The 17,820-nt window shown below is 35.2% G+C and overlaps 2 protein-coding genes and 1 long non-coding RNA gene across 5 annotated transcripts in view; 2 read left to right on the plus strand and 1 right to left on the minus strand.

Moving 5' to 3' along the window:
• LOC143367104 (uncharacterized) lies at positions 1–6,449 on the minus strand. Of its 2 annotated transcripts, XR_013084966.1 has the most exons (3): positions 5,051–5,114; positions 4,844–4,980; positions 1–185 (listed from the first exon to the last, which is right to left on the minus strand). It is a non-coding gene; the product is annotated as an uncharacterized LOC143367104 (long non-coding RNA). The 2 variants fall into 2 exon arrangements; XR_013084967.1 differs by having other exon boundaries at positions 4,837–6,449.
• A 1,156-nt stretch (positions 6,450–7,605) lies between these two features.
• Positions 7,606–17,820, plus strand: part of LOC143367024 (GDP-D-glucose phosphorylase 1) — a 505,990-nt gene continuing 495,775 nt past the window's right edge. The window contains exons 1-2 of one of the 2 annotated variants that reach the window (XM_076808627.1): positions 7,606–8,513; positions 8,867–9,080. In XM_076808627.1, the coding sequence (XP_076664742.1) occupies positions 8,871–9,080 (210 nt within the window). In that variant the 5' untranslated portion in view covers positions 7,606–8,513; positions 8,867–8,870. The other variant, XM_076808626.1, reaches the window with a different exon arrangement.
• On the plus strand, positions 15,123–17,761 carry LOC143367012 (uncharacterized). The gene is made up of 3 exons (XM_076808601.1): positions 15,123–16,265; positions 16,344–16,540; positions 16,696–17,761. The coding sequence occupies exons 1-3, from the start codon at positions 16,126–16,128 to the stop codon at positions 17,682–17,684; spliced, it is 1,326 nt and encodes a 441-aa protein (XP_076664716.1). The 5' UTR covers positions 15,123–16,125; the 3' UTR covers positions 17,685–17,761.

The raw sequence follows: 17,820 nt of genomic DNA on the forward strand, positions 1-17,820 counted from the left end.
TTGCAAATTGTTTCTCAATTTATTAATGAATTAACAAGAACAGCAATAAATAGTAGAAGATGGATAAACATTTTTAACATAATCATTATCAATTCACTGCTCTATCATTTCATTGCTTGGGATGAAATGCTTTGCATCTATTGTATTCCATTTTGGTCTTTCGTGTACAGGATATCTCTTCTTTTCTGTAAACACATAGAAATAATATTAGCGATTATTTAAAATATATGATACAAACAAATGAAATACTTGAATGTGTTATTGACAGCCTCAGAGAATCATTAGAAGAGAGCAGTGAAACATGAAAGAAACTAAGGCCGCGGTCAAACGAGCGTTTTTTCGACGTCCGTCGCGACTGCATATAATGGATATTGGTACATTTTACTATCTGAAATTCAGAAACGGCCAATGTTATGGGACGCTTCAGATTCGGAATATAAAAATAAATTAAAAAAGAACGAAGTATGGGCAAGTGTTACGGCCGTATAAAATGCGCCTTCTAATAATCGCGTATTGTATATAGGATGCACCCAATATTTTCTGGTTTTCCGTTTTTTTTTTTGTATTCTCAATAAGGTATAAATAAAAATCGCGACTTCGGTATCGTTCATCCCGTTTGTACGGATTCCTACCGTGGACTGATGCGAGAGACTTATCTCAGTTACGGACGACAAATTCAACGCTCGTGTGACCGCGGCCTAAATCGTTATACAATATTACACGATAGATTTTCATAACAGTTGACTATTGCTATCACATTAACGTTCACCGCATTAAATAATTTAATTATTTAACCTTCATTCAGTCTCTTACATGTTTCCGGCAGAGCAATTAGAAACCATTGTCTGTCTTAATTGCAGAAAGATTTTAAGATTGTTATGAAACACAAATAATAAATAATCTGTAGATGTGAATTAGTACCTTTCTTTTATCTTAGTTCCACTATCACTACTATTTGATAGTGTTAACAGGATGGGCCACGTGAAGGCGTAAAAGAAGGACTTTGCCATCCCGGAATATACTCAATGTTTTTGAAACCGACAAACTGAAATGCTCATTACCCGTAACCAACACTCAAACATGCAAAGCGATTGCCAACACCACAAAGAGAAATATAAAATGCAAAATGCAAAATAAAAAGCGCATAAATTGAAACCTTGAATGTATTCTTGATTTCTGAAATTAATTCTAATGGTTCAGCCAGCACTTCCGATATTGTCCTCTAAAAACAAATTCCTGGCGAAGAGAGGCACAATTTTACATAGTTGCCATCTGTTTCGCGAAACATCTACAATATTTTCTGAATATGGTCTCGGATAAAGCCATGTTGTAGGCTCTATCCAAGGCATTTACGAAATATTGCCGAAATGTTCAAGAAAGAGATGCCAACCATGTAAAGTAAGACCGTTCTAGGCTGTGCATTTGTGTTGCAGAGGACACCATGGAATGTGCCGGCTATGCCGATCATATACAGGGTGATTCTGGAGCTACGCCCATGAAAGGATATCGGCCTGGTACTCCGTGGCGACGACAACCCCCCGCAGTGCCTCACCGAATTTGATGGCTTTCGACCCTCGAAGGGGTTTGAATACTATTAAAAAGATTCCTTATGTTTCGGCGATGAAACTAACACCAAGAACGACGAAATTCGGACCATAATGAAAGAAAATCGATTTATATCATTTCAAGCTGACTTCGTTAAAAATAGTCCGATTTGTATGACATTTGGTATGATTTTCATCAGAAAAACATAAGGAATCCATCGATGTTACTTCCATATCGATACGATAAAGAATAAAGAATTAATTTATTTCTGAAAAAGGTATGAATCTTCAGCCAACCACGGCAAATCGTGGTCGATCCCCCGCAGTTGAGGGTGAAAATGTGAAATATTCATTTCAGCGTATTAAGAAATTCTTTATTCTTTATCGTGTGGGTATGAAAGTGATACCGATGGATTCCTTATGTTTTACGATGAAAATCGTACAAAATTTCATGTAAATCGGACTATTTTTAATAAATTCAGCTTGAAATTATATAAATCAATTTTTCATGTAATTTCCTTCATTATCATCCGAATTACGTCGTTTTATGGTGTCAGTTTCATCGGCGAAACATAGGGAATCGATTTTTCGCAAAGATCTGATGAGAAATGCGGAACTCGAAAATTTCTCAGTTCTTAATAGGCGCTCCAACACCTTCGAGGGTCGAAATCCATCAAATTAGGAGAGGCACCACGGGGGATTCACCTCGCCACGGGGTACCAGGCGGCATCTTTTTGATCAGACGCACCGAGAGAATCACTCTGTACACAGAGAAATGCATGCATAACTACTTTAAAATTATGTACACGTGTTATAATTACAATCCTGCAATGCAAGTAGACTATTTCGCTGAATACAAAAAATACCTAAAAAAGCACGTTTACAGGTTTTGGAAATGTTGCAATCTCGAACCGCAATTTCTACTAACAGAATTGCGTAGTTTCTGACCGAGCCATATCGTATCTTTATGGATTTTAACCGTCATTGCAAAATAAATCATATCTTGACGGTGTGCAGCACATTCACTGTCGGCAAACCAATTCGGATATTTTGTATGGACAGTGTGAGTTATAATCCGAAACAGTTTATCTAAAATGATTGTTTCGCTGCGCAATGCTGGATAGAAATGATCAAATACAGCATTGATCATTTTAAAAACAAGTGAAAACTCTAGCGTTGGTGTTACCAGGTGCTCGAATTCTGTCTCCTCCCTTACAATATACGACCGAAATGCTATTAAAATCTGTTGATCCCGCTGAAATTCGCGACCTGCATCAATAAAAATAGCGCGACATCTGGGACAACGCGATTTGTCCGTGCTTTTTTTGGCAACGTAACCAGCGAAATACTCCACTGCACATGTTTCTAAGGAGCACGTTGACGTCGACAATGATTCTATCAAATCTTCAAGCACTTGCATATCCGGATTATCGATGTCATCGCACTCCTCAGTTACATTTGTATCGCAACTGCATGCAGCATCATTGTCTAACGCGGATGGAACTTGCGGTGAGAGCATATCTCCCTGTAAAAGCGTTTCGTCGTCGGTTAAACAACTACTATTTTCAGAATTCGTATTCAAATTTAGTACAATGTTTTTCCTTAGCGCGAGACGCACCGCTTTTACAGAAGGATTTTGGTTGTAACTACCACCATGCATTCTGAGGACGGAAAAAAGATTCTCTACTACATCGGTGTTCAAACGCGATGTCATTAGAAATAACGCGCCATCCTCGTGCAAATCATCCCAGAGCTGCAACGTGGCATTTATAGATTGCCGTAATCCTAACAAACAAGGCAATGTCTTTAAACCATTTGGACAAATAGCAAACCAATTCGCGATACTGTCGCGCTGTTGTAATAAGTTATCTCTAACTACCGGATATGCATTTGAAATCGCGCACTTGTTTGGATTAGAATCATAAGCTGCTCTGCTGTTTAAGTTGTCGAACAAATTATTGAGGGTTTCAAAGAAGCTGGCAGTATGCTGTACGGTATTCGATCTTATGCATCCAGTGGCGCATGCAGTAACAAGGGCAGAAGAAACTCTATTACTAAAAACTTGTAAAGTAAGCTTACATTTCATTTTATCAAAAGAATTTGGCCGTACGTGTTTTTCGGATAGTTTGTAAGCTGCTCGCGTACCTTTACTAGACTCTAAATCCCATAGTTGAACAACATCAGACCAAGAAACTCGCGAACCGTTAATTGAAAAATCATACTTTAATAAATTATTTCTGATGTTTTTGAATAAATGTAAATAATTAAAGAAAAAGTAAATTTTCTGGCCATTTTTTGAAAAAATGTGGACGTTCAATGGTTACTCTTCCTTGTGCCATGGTTTGATTGCTTGTTCCTTGATTGGAAACAATAGCTCTAATTTTCAAGCCCGTGTCATGCAATGCATCTAAAACTGTGTCCAACAAAAAACCCAAATTAGCATTAGTTACGCCATTCTTTGTAATAAAGAATGCTACTGGTTGTTTCCAATTACTGAACAAGCCCATGACCATAAAAACGAGTACCCGTGTACCCACTGCCAGCTTTCTGCCTAAAGGGCCTAAATCTTCAAAGCCCTCGATAATTTATTTGCCTGGGTAGAAATCAAAACACTTTTTGATGTGCATTTCATCGAAAGACAGAACGCAATTCCGGTCCAAATCACGCATATGTGCTGCTTTAATTTTTAACGCGGTAAATAAATTCTGGCAAATGCCGGGCCAAATATCGATTTTAGAAAACCAGCGAATAATGGTGTTTGGGGTCGGAAGATGAAACTTCAGAGTGGCGCGCATTTTACTGTACAGAGAGGGCGAAATGTAATGCAATGTTTGGCACAATCTCTGTTCCTTCGACGTATAATTTTCCGATTTACGAGTGTGAAATAGCTGCATGAAAATAAATGTTAAAAGAAACCCTGTACCTCTTTTCGCGATAGCTTGCTTCAGGCAGACATCGCTGATGTCACCTGACGAAAGTTTCTCCATTAAGCGATTTAATACTCTACACTTCGCCCTGAATTGCAAGCGAAGAGCACTAAATTTGCCCTTTACTTGGTCTATTTCCTTCTGAAGCTTCATCACCCGATCCTTTAATTTAAACAATTGTTTTCTGTCTCTAATGGAACTTCAGAGATACAACTACCCTCTATTGGATGCAATTTCGGAATGGCATCTTTATTCAAACGCCCCGTAGCGTAAAAATTATTCGACATAAAGTGTCTACTACATACATATTTTCTCTTTAATTTCGCGTTTGGCATTTCCGCCCAGTCGTCTATACCGCAATTAACCATCTACGTTATTAAACGTTCATTATCCGAATTTGGAAGCGCATGAAATGTTCTTCCATCATCATTATCGCGACTTGTCTTTCCGCAATTGCGGTAAACACACTTCTTAAACGTGACTTTACTCTTATGATGCTCCATCAGGTACTACGCAATACAACACTACGCACAGCGTCTACCAATATTGCACTAATATATGTATTTAGACAGAACGTACCTTGTCACCGAATGTCACCTTATATAAACTTCACTGTAGGCACAAAGCACACGGGGATTGCTCGATTCTCATTTATTGTTCGTCAGGACAATTCCGCACAAACACACCGCACGCGATCCGCGAAGAAGAAGGAAGCCTGCGCCGGGCACGCACGCTGGTGAGGCCGATCATTGTATCGACGCTACGCGACGATCGGCATTTGTTATCGGCCACGGCGGCAAAACCTTCTACACTTTGCAAGCAGATCGTTAAAATGGATAGGTCGGTGGGTGACAAAAGCAGAAGGTTTATACACTCTGCCGCAAAATTAAAGGAACACTATAATTTCCAGAAAATTTCAGTCATTTTCAAAAGCTGTATCTCTGCGAAAAGGGTTGAAAAAAATATTTAAAATACGCATTTTAACGCTCGAAGTTTCTAGTTTTTGAATCAAGAACTCAATTTTTTGTATCCATTATGATACTGTTTTAACAAGATCAACCGCAAGAAACAATGTTTCAGAAATTTTTGCCTAGTTTGAACGTATGCACGGGCCAAGAAATTTGTTTTCCCGTAAATCCAATGAAGAGCTCTTGTAGAGCAAACCTTTCTCTTTAAACTCCGTTGTTTAGATTTGTTGTATGATTTTTATTGACCGAGTTATTCGCGTTTAAAACAAAAAACGTACTTTTCACTTGGAACTCCTAAAACTTTTCAGACAATATCGCATGTTTGATCAACGTGCTCGGAAAAAAAATCTAATCTGTCCGGCCTTTTGCACAGTGTTTAAGGATATTTTGAACTCGCAAAAAACCTGAACACTTGAATGATTCCATGATTTTCCTTGAAGTGGCATCATGTTTTCTAAAAAATTGTAAGTATGCCATTTTTGGGGTCATTTTAAAATGGGTTTAATACGATTAAAAAAAATGTCATTAAATTGGCAACTACAACTGCAGAAAGGAAACTTTCCTAGCTTTCCAAAACACTCATGAAAATTTATCTACGATCATGAGTTTACAAGTTTTACGTGTTCAAAGTGAAAAGTACGTTTTTTGCTTTGAACGCGAATAACTCGGTCAATAAAAATCATACAACAAATCTAAACAACGGAGTTTAAAGAAAAAGGTTTGCTCTACAAGAGCTCTTCATTGGATTTACGGGAAAACAAATTTCTTGGCCCGTGCATACGTTCAAACTAGGCAAAAATTTCTGAAACATTGTTTCCTGCGGTTGATCTTGTTAAAACAGTATCATAATGGATACAAAAAATTGAGTTCTTGATTCAAAAACTAGAAACTTCGAGCGTTAAAATGTGTATTTTAAATATTTCTTCCGACGTTTCTCATAGAGATACAGCCATTTGAAAATGACCAAAATTTTCGGGAAATTACAGTGTTCCTTTAATTTTTACGTGGAATGTATAGCCTCAACAAATTACTGCAGTTCCCCCACCACTTCGTTGACTACCGACCTAACAAGAAAATGTATCCATCCGCTCCGTATCCAAGCGCAGGACTCCTTTACCTGTTGCAGAGCATAAAGTTTGGCAACGTTGTGTTCGGATTTGACTACTGTTAATTTTTCAAATTTCCCATTTACTAGAAAAGCATAATATGTAAAACATAAGAAATAATATAATATTTTTATGAAATAAATATATTTTCCATTATGAGAAATAGTATGTATAGCTCGACAAGTTAGAGAAAAACCATGGAATTGGAGAACGGTGACGCAACCACTCCTTCCACCATGCGCCCGAAACATGCAAATTGTCCATGCATTTGTTGACATTCGGATAAAGGCCCTCGCCGAGCCCGCGCCAAAATTATTCGAGCTTCGAATAACCGTTCGCATAAAGTTGCAAATAAATATCGACCATAGTTTACTTGAAATTTGCCACCAATGTTCATAAAGATATCGGGATAAATTATTGTTCAAACATACGCTCCATACACATCGTTGAGCGCGTTTTGGAATGGATAACAAAAATATACAATAGTTCCATTTAAAAAAATTACGTTGATATTGATATCTCTGTAAAAAATAGCTTAAAAGCAAATCCTAATATTCTATTATAAGCCGTGCGACGGCCGTACGGGATTCAATGTATGTATCCCTAATGTGTGGGCCTCGTGCCGAGTGACCTTTGGCGAACGTATTGTTGGACGTGGCCAAAACCACGACATCGACGAAAGGACGAGACAATCGACGTCCGATGAAGGCAGTTGCCTGCAGAGTTGGGTAAAATGTAATCTAATTACAAATTGCAAATTACGATTAAACTGTATTTGTGTAATTGATTACACATTATTTTATGTAATTGTTACTTTGGGTAGTTGACCATTTGGTTTTGTCAACTATCTAAATGAACGATTACAGAAAATAATTACACAATTACAGTTTAATCGTAATTTGCAATTTGTAATTAGATTACATTTTGCCCAACTCTGCCGCCCAACCTAGGGAAAATGCGCAAGCTGGATGCGCGTGATTATTATATGGTTGGCGCCGCAAAGTGACAGAAAATATAACCCATATATATATATGTGTGTGTATATATATATATATATATATATGCTATATGACAATAAATGTTTATTGGCTATTTCGTTCCTTTACGCTACATTTGTGAACATTTTATCATCCTTCCTAAACATTATTATTACGCCGCAACAGTATCTTTAGGAAATCGGGTATAGCACATAGGTTATATCTTCTGTCATTTCGAGGACAGAAAATTCGCTCATCGAAGTGACAGAAAATATAACCTAACTAAGAGACTGTACAAATGCTTATTACGCATTGTATTTATGTAATATTTCTGATCGAAATTTATAGAAATACGTGCAAATTATGCTTCTATCAAAATTTATTAGTAAACGAAATTATACAATATGTTTCTTGAAATTAGTCGTAACATTCAGGCCGTTTTAGATTTTAAATGTTTCCGATAAGATTTAGTTTTAATTCCTATCATGCGTAGCATTGCAATCTGTTTCAAGACTTCACCGGTAACGTTGCATGCGACACTAAAATGGTAAGGGGGTCCTAGGACCCCCCAAACCGGTGACACAAAAATACATTGGTTGATAGGTCTATTCTATACCCCGTCTGTGGTTCATGTATCAACTACTAATATTGTACGAGCACGTTCGAAAAACTGGCAAGGAAAAACCCTCGAGAAGCACAACGCGCTCTACGTGTTAATGAGTCCTGATAATAAACTCTTCCTCGTCCTCCGTTTCGATCTCGCTTAAAACCTTCCAGATGTGCTGCTCGCTTCGAACTCGCATGCCTATAATAAATCTTTCCGCTACAAAGGATTTTGAATTACGCTCTCATATCAAAACTTGATACCCCTATGTCCTATAGCTAACTTCACATACCACACAGATTCACATCAACGGAAGTCGCAACACAACACACCAGCGAGCATTGCAACAGTATACTGCGTATGGTTTCCTTCCTGGGTAATATCATAGTAAGTACTTACATATAACAACATAGTTTGAATTATATTATTTGTTCCAATTAATTGAGGTACAATTATCGTAATAGTTTAACAGCTTCATGTATTTACATGGAGACGCAAACTGTAAATAGGTTATAGTGAAAAGCTTCAATTCAAATTTTACTGGAATTATGTTTAGAACAATTCTACAATAAGTTACAAAAAATTACATAAATATTACTATCATTGTGGTTCTACAATGATAGTTACAATTTTCTATTTTCTGTGAATTCAATTCAGTTTTAAAAATTACACTTCTTAATTTGGAATAATTTAAAATCTGTTATAATCTTGGAAATAATTTTCTTTTTTATGAATGCAAGGATCATGTCCCAAAGTTCCAGTGATAATGCAATAAGTTTTCCCACTAAATTGATATATGATGCCACTCAAAATATTACAAAATGTATAGACTCCAATTTTGATGATGTTATAAAAGAAAAATGGGAGGCGGCACAAATAAAAGGAGTATTCCGTTATACATTAAATATTCAAGATTCAAAAATTTTGGATGGAAAATATCAGTTCTTAGCCCAGGTAATATAATTTTTAACATAACATTATTATCAGTTAAGTCACAAAGATTTGTGTTGCGTAACATAACAGAAATACAATTTTTCAATTATACTTTAAGTTTAGGTACCATATTTATAATATATATATATAGAAATTTCCAGAATAAAATATGTTACTACATTTTTTAACACATATGTGGGAAATGAATATAATTTTTGGTCTTGTTAATTATTGGTAGAGTAAGACTATAATCTCAATTTTGTGACAACTACGTTGTGACAGCTATAAACTATAATCTCAATCACATGTTTTTAAAATAAAATGGAATAAATTCTGCTATCTGTTGTCTGAAAAATATGCTATTAGATTTGTTCGGTGTTGATGTCGAATATAATTTACAGCCTGTGCTTCAGTTTTGACCGCGGCTTTAGTTTTGTTTCGTCAGCTACACAATTGTGGTAATTTCTAAAAAATAAGTTTATTATCTAAAATCAATGTTTATTAGTAGTTATTCAAAAATTCTTATTGTAACGGTAGCAGCGCTTGATACTGCAGTACATAGGGTGTACAATTTTTATAAGAATATGTTGTGTTTTTGAATCTTTAGAAATTTGTAAATGTTAAGTTGATTTCGCATGGCAGTGACAGTTGTTGCACTTTTCCACTGCATATTTCGCTGCTGACTCGTAATGAATACTTATACAATGTGTTAACTGTTTAATAAATACTTGTTTAGATTGCTTAAGATCTTCCATTTATGTCTATCATCTATTATATACATACATATTTATGAGAGCATTTTGTGTTCTGGTTTATTAAAAGCAGTAATTGAAAATACCATTTTGATACAAAATCTAGGATATGAAGTAAACACAGGAAATACTTTTTGCTATATGTAGCATAAAATGTGTTAAAAATTAAAATATCAAGATGGTATTAATATTACAAACTTGTTTCCATTATTATAAATCCTTTCAGTTGGAAATAAGATGGTTAATAATACTGTACATTGCGTTTCATAACTATAAAATCATCCTCAGATTTTTAAGTATCTAGAGACGCGGTAGCGTCTCGACGCCAAGTACATGAAAGACACCCTATATATATGTCGATTGTCGCTACCGCTATCATTTACTCGAATGCAGAGCTATTCCAACCTAACCTGAAACTTATTTCATTAATATCTCATCACGCTTGCAATATTTTCTAAAGTTAACGGCATTTTTCTTATGTAAACCGCATATAAGCTTTCGAATAAGACCAAATTCAATAAAATCGGTCCGCGTATGACAGAGATATCGTAATATCGTCTCATGGATCTGTCAGAAATATAACATTTTCTTCTTCTTCTGATTCTCCAGTCAAATTTTTGTCGACATAATACGTATACGCGTTACACGCACACATTCAGCCAAAACGATACTAACACATGTTTCGTTCGTCGATTCGTCAGCTCTCGGGACCATTCGGCAGGACACGGCAGGGATCGTCGTCCGTCATTGTATATATTATATGAAACTGAAAATTAACGACTGGTGTAAATTCTTTGAAATTTAATTTTCTATGCACGTGAGCATCTCCAGGAGGTGAGTCTAAACGTGAATGTGCTGTGCAGTGGAATTCTGGATGAAAATAGAGGTTCAATGATGTCCAATTTGTTTGTCTAACCTCAATTTTCAGTTTCATATAATGACCAACGTAAATTCTTTGAAATTTAATATTCTGTGCACGTGGGAACCTCCAGGAGATGATTCCAATCGTTAATGTGCTTTGCGGTTAAAATCTGACTGAAAGTGGAAGGTTCCGTGAAGTCAAATTTGCTTTTCGAACCTCAATTTTCAGTTTCATGTAACGACTACTGTAAATTCTTTGATCCCCATAAAAAACTTCAAAAAAGTAAAAAAATTACGCCAAGTACACGAAATCAAATAAATCACAGAAAATAGAAGATAATAATAATTACAAAATAAAAAAAAGATCTGAAATCAAAATGGGCTGCAAGTACATAAAGGTGGTTTCCAACTGTGCTTAAGATGACACAACTACATATACACAGCTAAAATGCTGTGTTCATACATTGTGTTCATTCCATAACTCATATCGCGGATATTTTAATTAACCCATCCAAAGAATTCCATTTAAAAACATTGTCGTAAATTAATAGCTTTAGAAAATTAATTAACGATATACAAAAATTGCGCCAATTATAATAATGGCTATTTATACTAAATAAAATTGTATTACATAATATTAAGCAGATATATTTTTATACAAATAAATATTTTAATGCGAATAAATATTTTATTCAAAATACTTGGCGCTGCAATACCGAAGAAATGCTACTTGTATCAGTATTAATAATTTACAATTACCCCCTTACAATCTAAAATACATAATATACATATACATACTAGAAACGCAGTCAGATTTATTCTACATACATATATTTAATATTTAATTCTAATATCATACACAGCATATGCACACGCACACATACACACATTCACGAATGCACACACAAGAAAGAGAGAAAAAGATTAATGCAATTTAAACATATTTATTCAGTTTAGCAACACCAATTCGGATCGCAGCGCCAAGTATTTTGAATAAAATATTTATTCGCATTAAAATATTTATTTGTATAAAAATATATCTGCTTAATATTATGTAATACATTTTTATTTAGTATAAATAGCCATTATTATAATTGGCGCAATTTTTGTATATCGTTAATTAATTTTCTAAAGCTATTAATTTACGACAATGTTTTTAAATGGAATTCTTTGGATGGGTTAATTAAAATTTCCGCGATATGAGTAATGGAATGAACACAATGTATGAACACAGCATTTTAGCTGTGTATATGTAGTTGTGTCATCTTAAGCACAGTTGAAAACCACCTTTATGTACTTGCAGCCCATTTTGATTTCACATCTTTTTTTTATTTTGTAATTATTATTATCTCCTATTTTCTGTGATTTATTTGATTTCGTGTACTTGGCGTAATTTCTTTACTTTTTTAAAGCTTTTTATGGGGATTATATGTTACAAAAAAATTTGAATGAAAGCAAAATTACAACATAAAAAATCATGCAGAAAAATTCTGTTTCGGGATAAAACTAATAATATACATATTTGTGTGTAAGCATGAATAATAAAGTCTGTTTTTATGCTGTTTCATAACTACAACACCAGTATTATGAGAAATTTTATTACGCATAAACTAGGTACAAAAGATGATAAAATGAAATCATTACAATAATTTAATAATGTGTAAGTCCTTCTGTATTTTGAGCATGTTTAAATATTCTATTTTACATACTCCAAATCAGATTTTGTTATGTAGCTTTGTAAGGTAGGCTCTTACTACGCCTCGCCTCGCCTCACTTCAACGTAACTTCTTTTCTCACTCACATTTAGACTCGCGGCGCCTCGGTTTTGCCCTACCTGAAGTTTTCAGCTTGCCTCGGTTCACATGTTTGGCCAGTTGTTCAGAGAACCTCTTCCTGTACAATCGTTAATTCAGTGTGCATAATTATGCTTACATCCACTCACATTACGCCTCGCCTCTTTCCTTAATGGGGTCGTCTCATTTTTGTTATGGTCCTCTAGAGGGTGATCGGTATAACCGCAGCCATTTTGGAGCAAAACCGGAAATAACATAACCTAAACGTTTATCTATCTCTTTTTATCAGTATTCTCTCTCTCTCTCTCTCTCTCTCTCTCTCTCTCTCTCTCTCTCTCTGTCAGTATTTCTGTCTCTTTCTTTTTTACAGTTTCTTTCTCTGCCTACTTCCGCTTTTTCTCCAAATCGCGGCAACCAATCAGTGACAATACACGTTGTTCCGATCACTGCCTAGAGAATCACTAGGTTCGAATCGATCGAAGCGTCCCCAGTAAACAAACGGACCCTAATGAAACTACTGCGGTCGATAAAAAGAACTTGTAGGCCGGTATTCATAGTCGCTACTTATTCTTAAGCATGCTTAAGCATGCGGCATCTTCTACTAACCTAGTAGCTAGTAAAGGATGCCGCATGCTTAAGCATTTGCTTAAGAATAAGTAGCGACTATGATTACCGGCCGTACAGAGATGACATCTCCAGGTACTCTAGGTAGACAAATTTTTTACGCATAGTTAACACATGTTCTGTTCTCTCTGTCTCTGCCGCGCTGTTGCTACAGAATTCTCTCTTTTTATCGAGAAGTCTTGAAGGAATACAGCACGAGAGCTGCGTCTAGCGTCAGAGCCTCGCTGAAAGGAAAGGAAAGATGGGTAGATACCAAACCTGACATAATTTGAACTATAATTATTAGTGATATTACACATCAAATTTATTTGCAGAATTGAAAGCCCGTTTCGTTCAAAGTAGTCCGATTTAAATTGTTTTCTGTCAATTTAATCGGCAGAATCATTTTCGTATTGATACGATGATAAATAAAGAAAATCTGTTTCTGCATAATTGATGATACATCGCTGAGCAACTCCAGGCGATAGGTTAGACGGGTGAGCGATACAATGTCGCTCGGCTCGGGCTTCGGGGAACCTCAAGAACGAAGGCCTTCGATTAAAAAAATTATTTGTGACCGACGGATGAATTCCCATCGAATAAACTGATTCATCCATGGCGTTTCAAATAAAAATAACTTTGGGTTATTTTTATTCGACGAAAAATAAAGGTCAAGTCTCTTTAATTTGAGAGTTTATTTAAATAATTTATAATGCCCATCTCTGGATGAAACAATACTAATTTGCGTATCAATATCCCTTCTAAACTTCGCACTTCTTATTATTTTCTCTCATTCTGTGCAATATTTATATTTATTTCTGAAAAAATATAATGGTATGATTGTTTAATGATTGTTTATTTTGTTTGTTTTAATAGAATGTAAAACTTTCACATTTTCTACCGTATCGGCATGAACGTTTCAGTAACATACTGCTGAGATTTTCCAGATGAAAATGAATTTAAACACGGTATAAATCGGATTATTTTTAAATCCTCTGTTTGTTTGTATGTTTGTATGTTTGATCTATGCACGGTTCAAATCTGGCAACTCAAATTTAACCAACTTCCAATTATCCAATTGTCTTGAAACTTTGCAGGTGCGCGTAGTTTGGATGATAATACAATATTTATAAAAAAATTGACCCCTAGGGGGTGAAATAATTACCCACTATCAATAAATATAACCCATAACCACAAAGCCAATCGACTTGAAATCACCCACTCGCGTTCTTTGCGAAAACGACAAAAAGCCGCTGCTATGTTCGGGCAGTGATGCCAGAATGAGGACGGGTTTCCTCGAGAATTTCCCCCACCACGCACGTACGCTATGCCGGAGCTGCGTGTCCGTGAGCTCGGCGCTTCGGCAACGTCGGGAAGACGAGAGAGAAAACGAATGTGTGTCTTTCTCTCTCGCTCTTGAAACGCTGTGATCCAAAGTGAGGTGCAAGCGACACGCGCCGCACGCGATCTTCTTGAGTGCCTCGAGATACACTTTTCACGTTCTGACATATGTACAATACTCTTGTAATGAAAAAAATTTGGAAAAAATTTTGTTACAGAAATCACGTTTTAAGACCTCCTGATCACGTTTTGACTATTTAGAAAAGAGCTTTTTTTTAAATATCTCATATATTTGTTAACCCGATTACGTTTAAACGGCAAAATGGATTTCAATGAAACTTTATATTTAAATTTTACATTCTTGTCTTAATATTCTTGATCCGATTATATCGCGAAAAATGATAATTACCCGTTATGGTTCTTCGATTTTTCAGATATACGATCTAAATTCTACATAAAAGAGTTAATAAAAATTATTCTGTAACTTCTTTAACAAAGAAAAATGTACATTCATAATTTCTTGTTTTCATTTTACATTTCCGTACATTTTATTTGAACTATTTCTATTTTTCAAACCTAAAAATGAATTTTTTTATTAAAAGATGAATAGGTATTTTGATACTGTACATTGGTGAACTTCGTTAAAATTAGAATCCACTCTTGGCCAGTACCGTGGACGCTGTAGCAACCTTCGATAAAATATATTTTTCCAGAGTATGATCTAAAAATTTTAAATCTTAACGTAATCAAATTTCTCGATAGATTTTTCGTTAATTATATCAAGTTGCGACAAAGAATCACGCACTATTTACAAATTAATTACGCGCAGCGTGCACGGTACCGCTCGATGGAAACTACGGGAAAGTGGTGGTCTCTTCCATCGGGAGGGAAATGTAAACAATTGGTTATGCAAAGCTAACATCACGATATATGTTGTACACTAAAATGTACAAAAATATTACAAAAATAGAAAATAAAGGCAGCACGTAAATATATCAATTGGGTTGGATATATTGACGAGATGTGAGTCTGAAATAATGCTACAATAGGGAATTTGCATTTAAAAGGAATTGCATAATTTATTATTTATAACTTGAATATACATCATAAGCAATAAATGTACAATAAAATTTTTAATTGTTATAAATAGTTAATTATTAAAATATGAAATTAAAAATTGGTAATGTTTGAAACGTTCCGTATTGCGAAGAAACGATTTTGATTGGTCGTAAAGGTTCGTGACGTCACATAGTAGTAGTTTCAAATGGCTGCTATGCGTTTATGATTGCGCCGTGAAACTGGTGTTATGAGTTGCCTAGAAATACGTATATCAAAACAGCCGTCTAATAGTAAACACAAATGTATTTACTATTAGTTACTCGATGCCGAATTACTGGGGCTCGTTCATGACTCAGACGCCCTAACAAAAGGGTACAAGGTTTGTGTCACGACAGACACGTCACCGTGGATGCGCCACCATGGACGCATCATCCTGTGATACTATCACTCAAAAAGGGTATATATAATAGGACCCCAAAAACAAGAGCAGTCAGTTTCAGAACGTGATACTTAGCGAGCAGCCGTAATTCTTCTATGTGCAGTGTATTAAAAGTGTAATTTGTGAACCCGAGGGCTTCTACTTCACTTCACCTCATAATACCGGTTTTAAATCATTTTTAAACGACTTTATTAATCATTGATATTAAATATATTAAAATGCCAAATACATTGGAGCCAGGGTTTAGTAAAGCCGACTCTACTAATTTACCGAAAATTAGTATCTTCATGACGTGGGAATATATCGCAACAAATGAGCGCTACAATCTTCCTGAAGTTCGAGGAGTAAAAGCAACATTGTAAGTACAAGAAAAATAGCGAACTTTTTGCAGATTGTTTTAATTTTTATTAATTTGTAAATGAATTCTTTTTTATAGATCTTCGAGAGAAAACTATGGTGACTCTGCTATAGGTTATGTGTGCGTTAAACGAACAGATAACATATGTGTTGTGAAAGGAAGGATTTGTCCTGAACATCGTGTGCGAAATAAGGATTATACAGTATTCTTGACTGTTGATGAAACAGAAGGAAAAATTGAAAATGTGGAGTGTCTTGATTGTGCAGCATCGGAAGGTTAGATATTTAATAAGTTTCTATAATGTGTTTTTTACAAAAATTGTTATTGTTACAATAAAAAATAAATATAAGTAAATACAGAGTCTTAAAGTGTATTCTGACTATATAAACGATCAATTACTGACAAATAAATGAAATTTTTTAACTTTCAGGTGGCTGTAAACATGGCATCGCATTTTTAATGTGGTGTAATAGACGACATGAATCCGCATCTCCAACTGATGTTGAATGTTATTGGAAGAAATCAAAATTGTCTCAAGTAGGGACATCCAAAAAGTTTATAACAACGGCAGAGATGACAAAGAAAGACAAAGTAACAAGTGTATGTGACATGGACAGCTCCACATTCTTAGAAAAAGTGCTTGAACGTGCGCAAGAAAAACAACTAGATTGCCAATTAACAAGGTATTCTTTCGACTTGTTAGAACGAAAGGCTCAGTTGTTATCGATACATCAGTTGATGTTCAGTTTTCCTGATATCAAAGATTCAGCTGATGATTTTCTAAAGCACGCAGAAGAAAATATGAGCGAGGATCTATGCAAGGAAGGAGAAAGGAATACTCAGGATCAGAGTAATAATGTGTTATGGCATGAATTGAAATTTGGGAGAATTACTGCTTCAAATATATACGAAAGTAGTCGGTGCCAGACAGTAGATGGCAATTTAGTCCATCGTATCATTGGAGTTGCCAAAGTGTATGACAACAAACATATGGAACGCGGAAGAAAATTAGAAGATGCAGTTATTGCGGAAATCCAGAAAACTTTAAAATTACAAATTAAAAAAAGTGGCATTATTCTGAAGCCGTCAATACCTGTGCTTGGAGCTTCGCCAGATAGTATTGGATCTGACTTCATTTTAGAAATTAAATGTCCTAGCTCTGAGAAAACTGTTGCTGATTATTTACCCAATGGGAATATAAGTAAAAAGTGCAAAGGACAAATAAACTTACAAATGCTGGCTGCAGGAAAAAGTAAAGGATTGTTTGTTGTTGCGGATCCAGAATTTGAAACTAACAAGCAATTCAAATATTTATGGCTTGATTATGATGCACATTTTACAAATACTATGATTGAAAGAGCTCTTAATTTTTGGAAGCAAAATATCTTTCCTATATTACTACAATCATTTAGAAAATAATGTGTCGCAATATTTTTGTATGTTGTTTTTCAAATTTTAAAGAAATATACATAAACCTAAACTTTATGTTTTTATAATTGGTGTCTGTAAATTTATTAAACCTGCCACTATTGTTACAATGTCATCTATATAAGAC

This window comes from Andrena cerasifolii, chromosome 3 (genome assembly GCF_050908995.1).
Source record: "Andrena cerasifolii isolate SP2316 chromosome 3, iyAndCera1_principal, whole genome shotgun sequence".
NCBI lineage: Eukaryota > Metazoa > Arthropoda > Insecta > Hymenoptera > Andrenidae > Andrena > Andrena cerasifolii.

Bases quoted from the DNA above. Each gene is read 5' to 3' on its own strand.
- LOC143367012 (XM_076808601.1), top strand. From the start codon at position 16,126: ATGCCAAATACATTGGAGCCAGGGTTTAGTAAAGCCGACTCTACTAAT. The intron at 16,266-16,343 runs GTAAGTACAAGA...TCTTTTTTATAG, and splicing joins CGAGGAGTAAAAGCAACATT to ATCTTCGAGAGAAAACTATG. The intron at 16,541-16,695 runs GTTAGATATTTA...TTTAACTTTCAG, and splicing joins TGATTGTGCAGCATCGGAAG to GTGGCTGTAAACATGGCATC.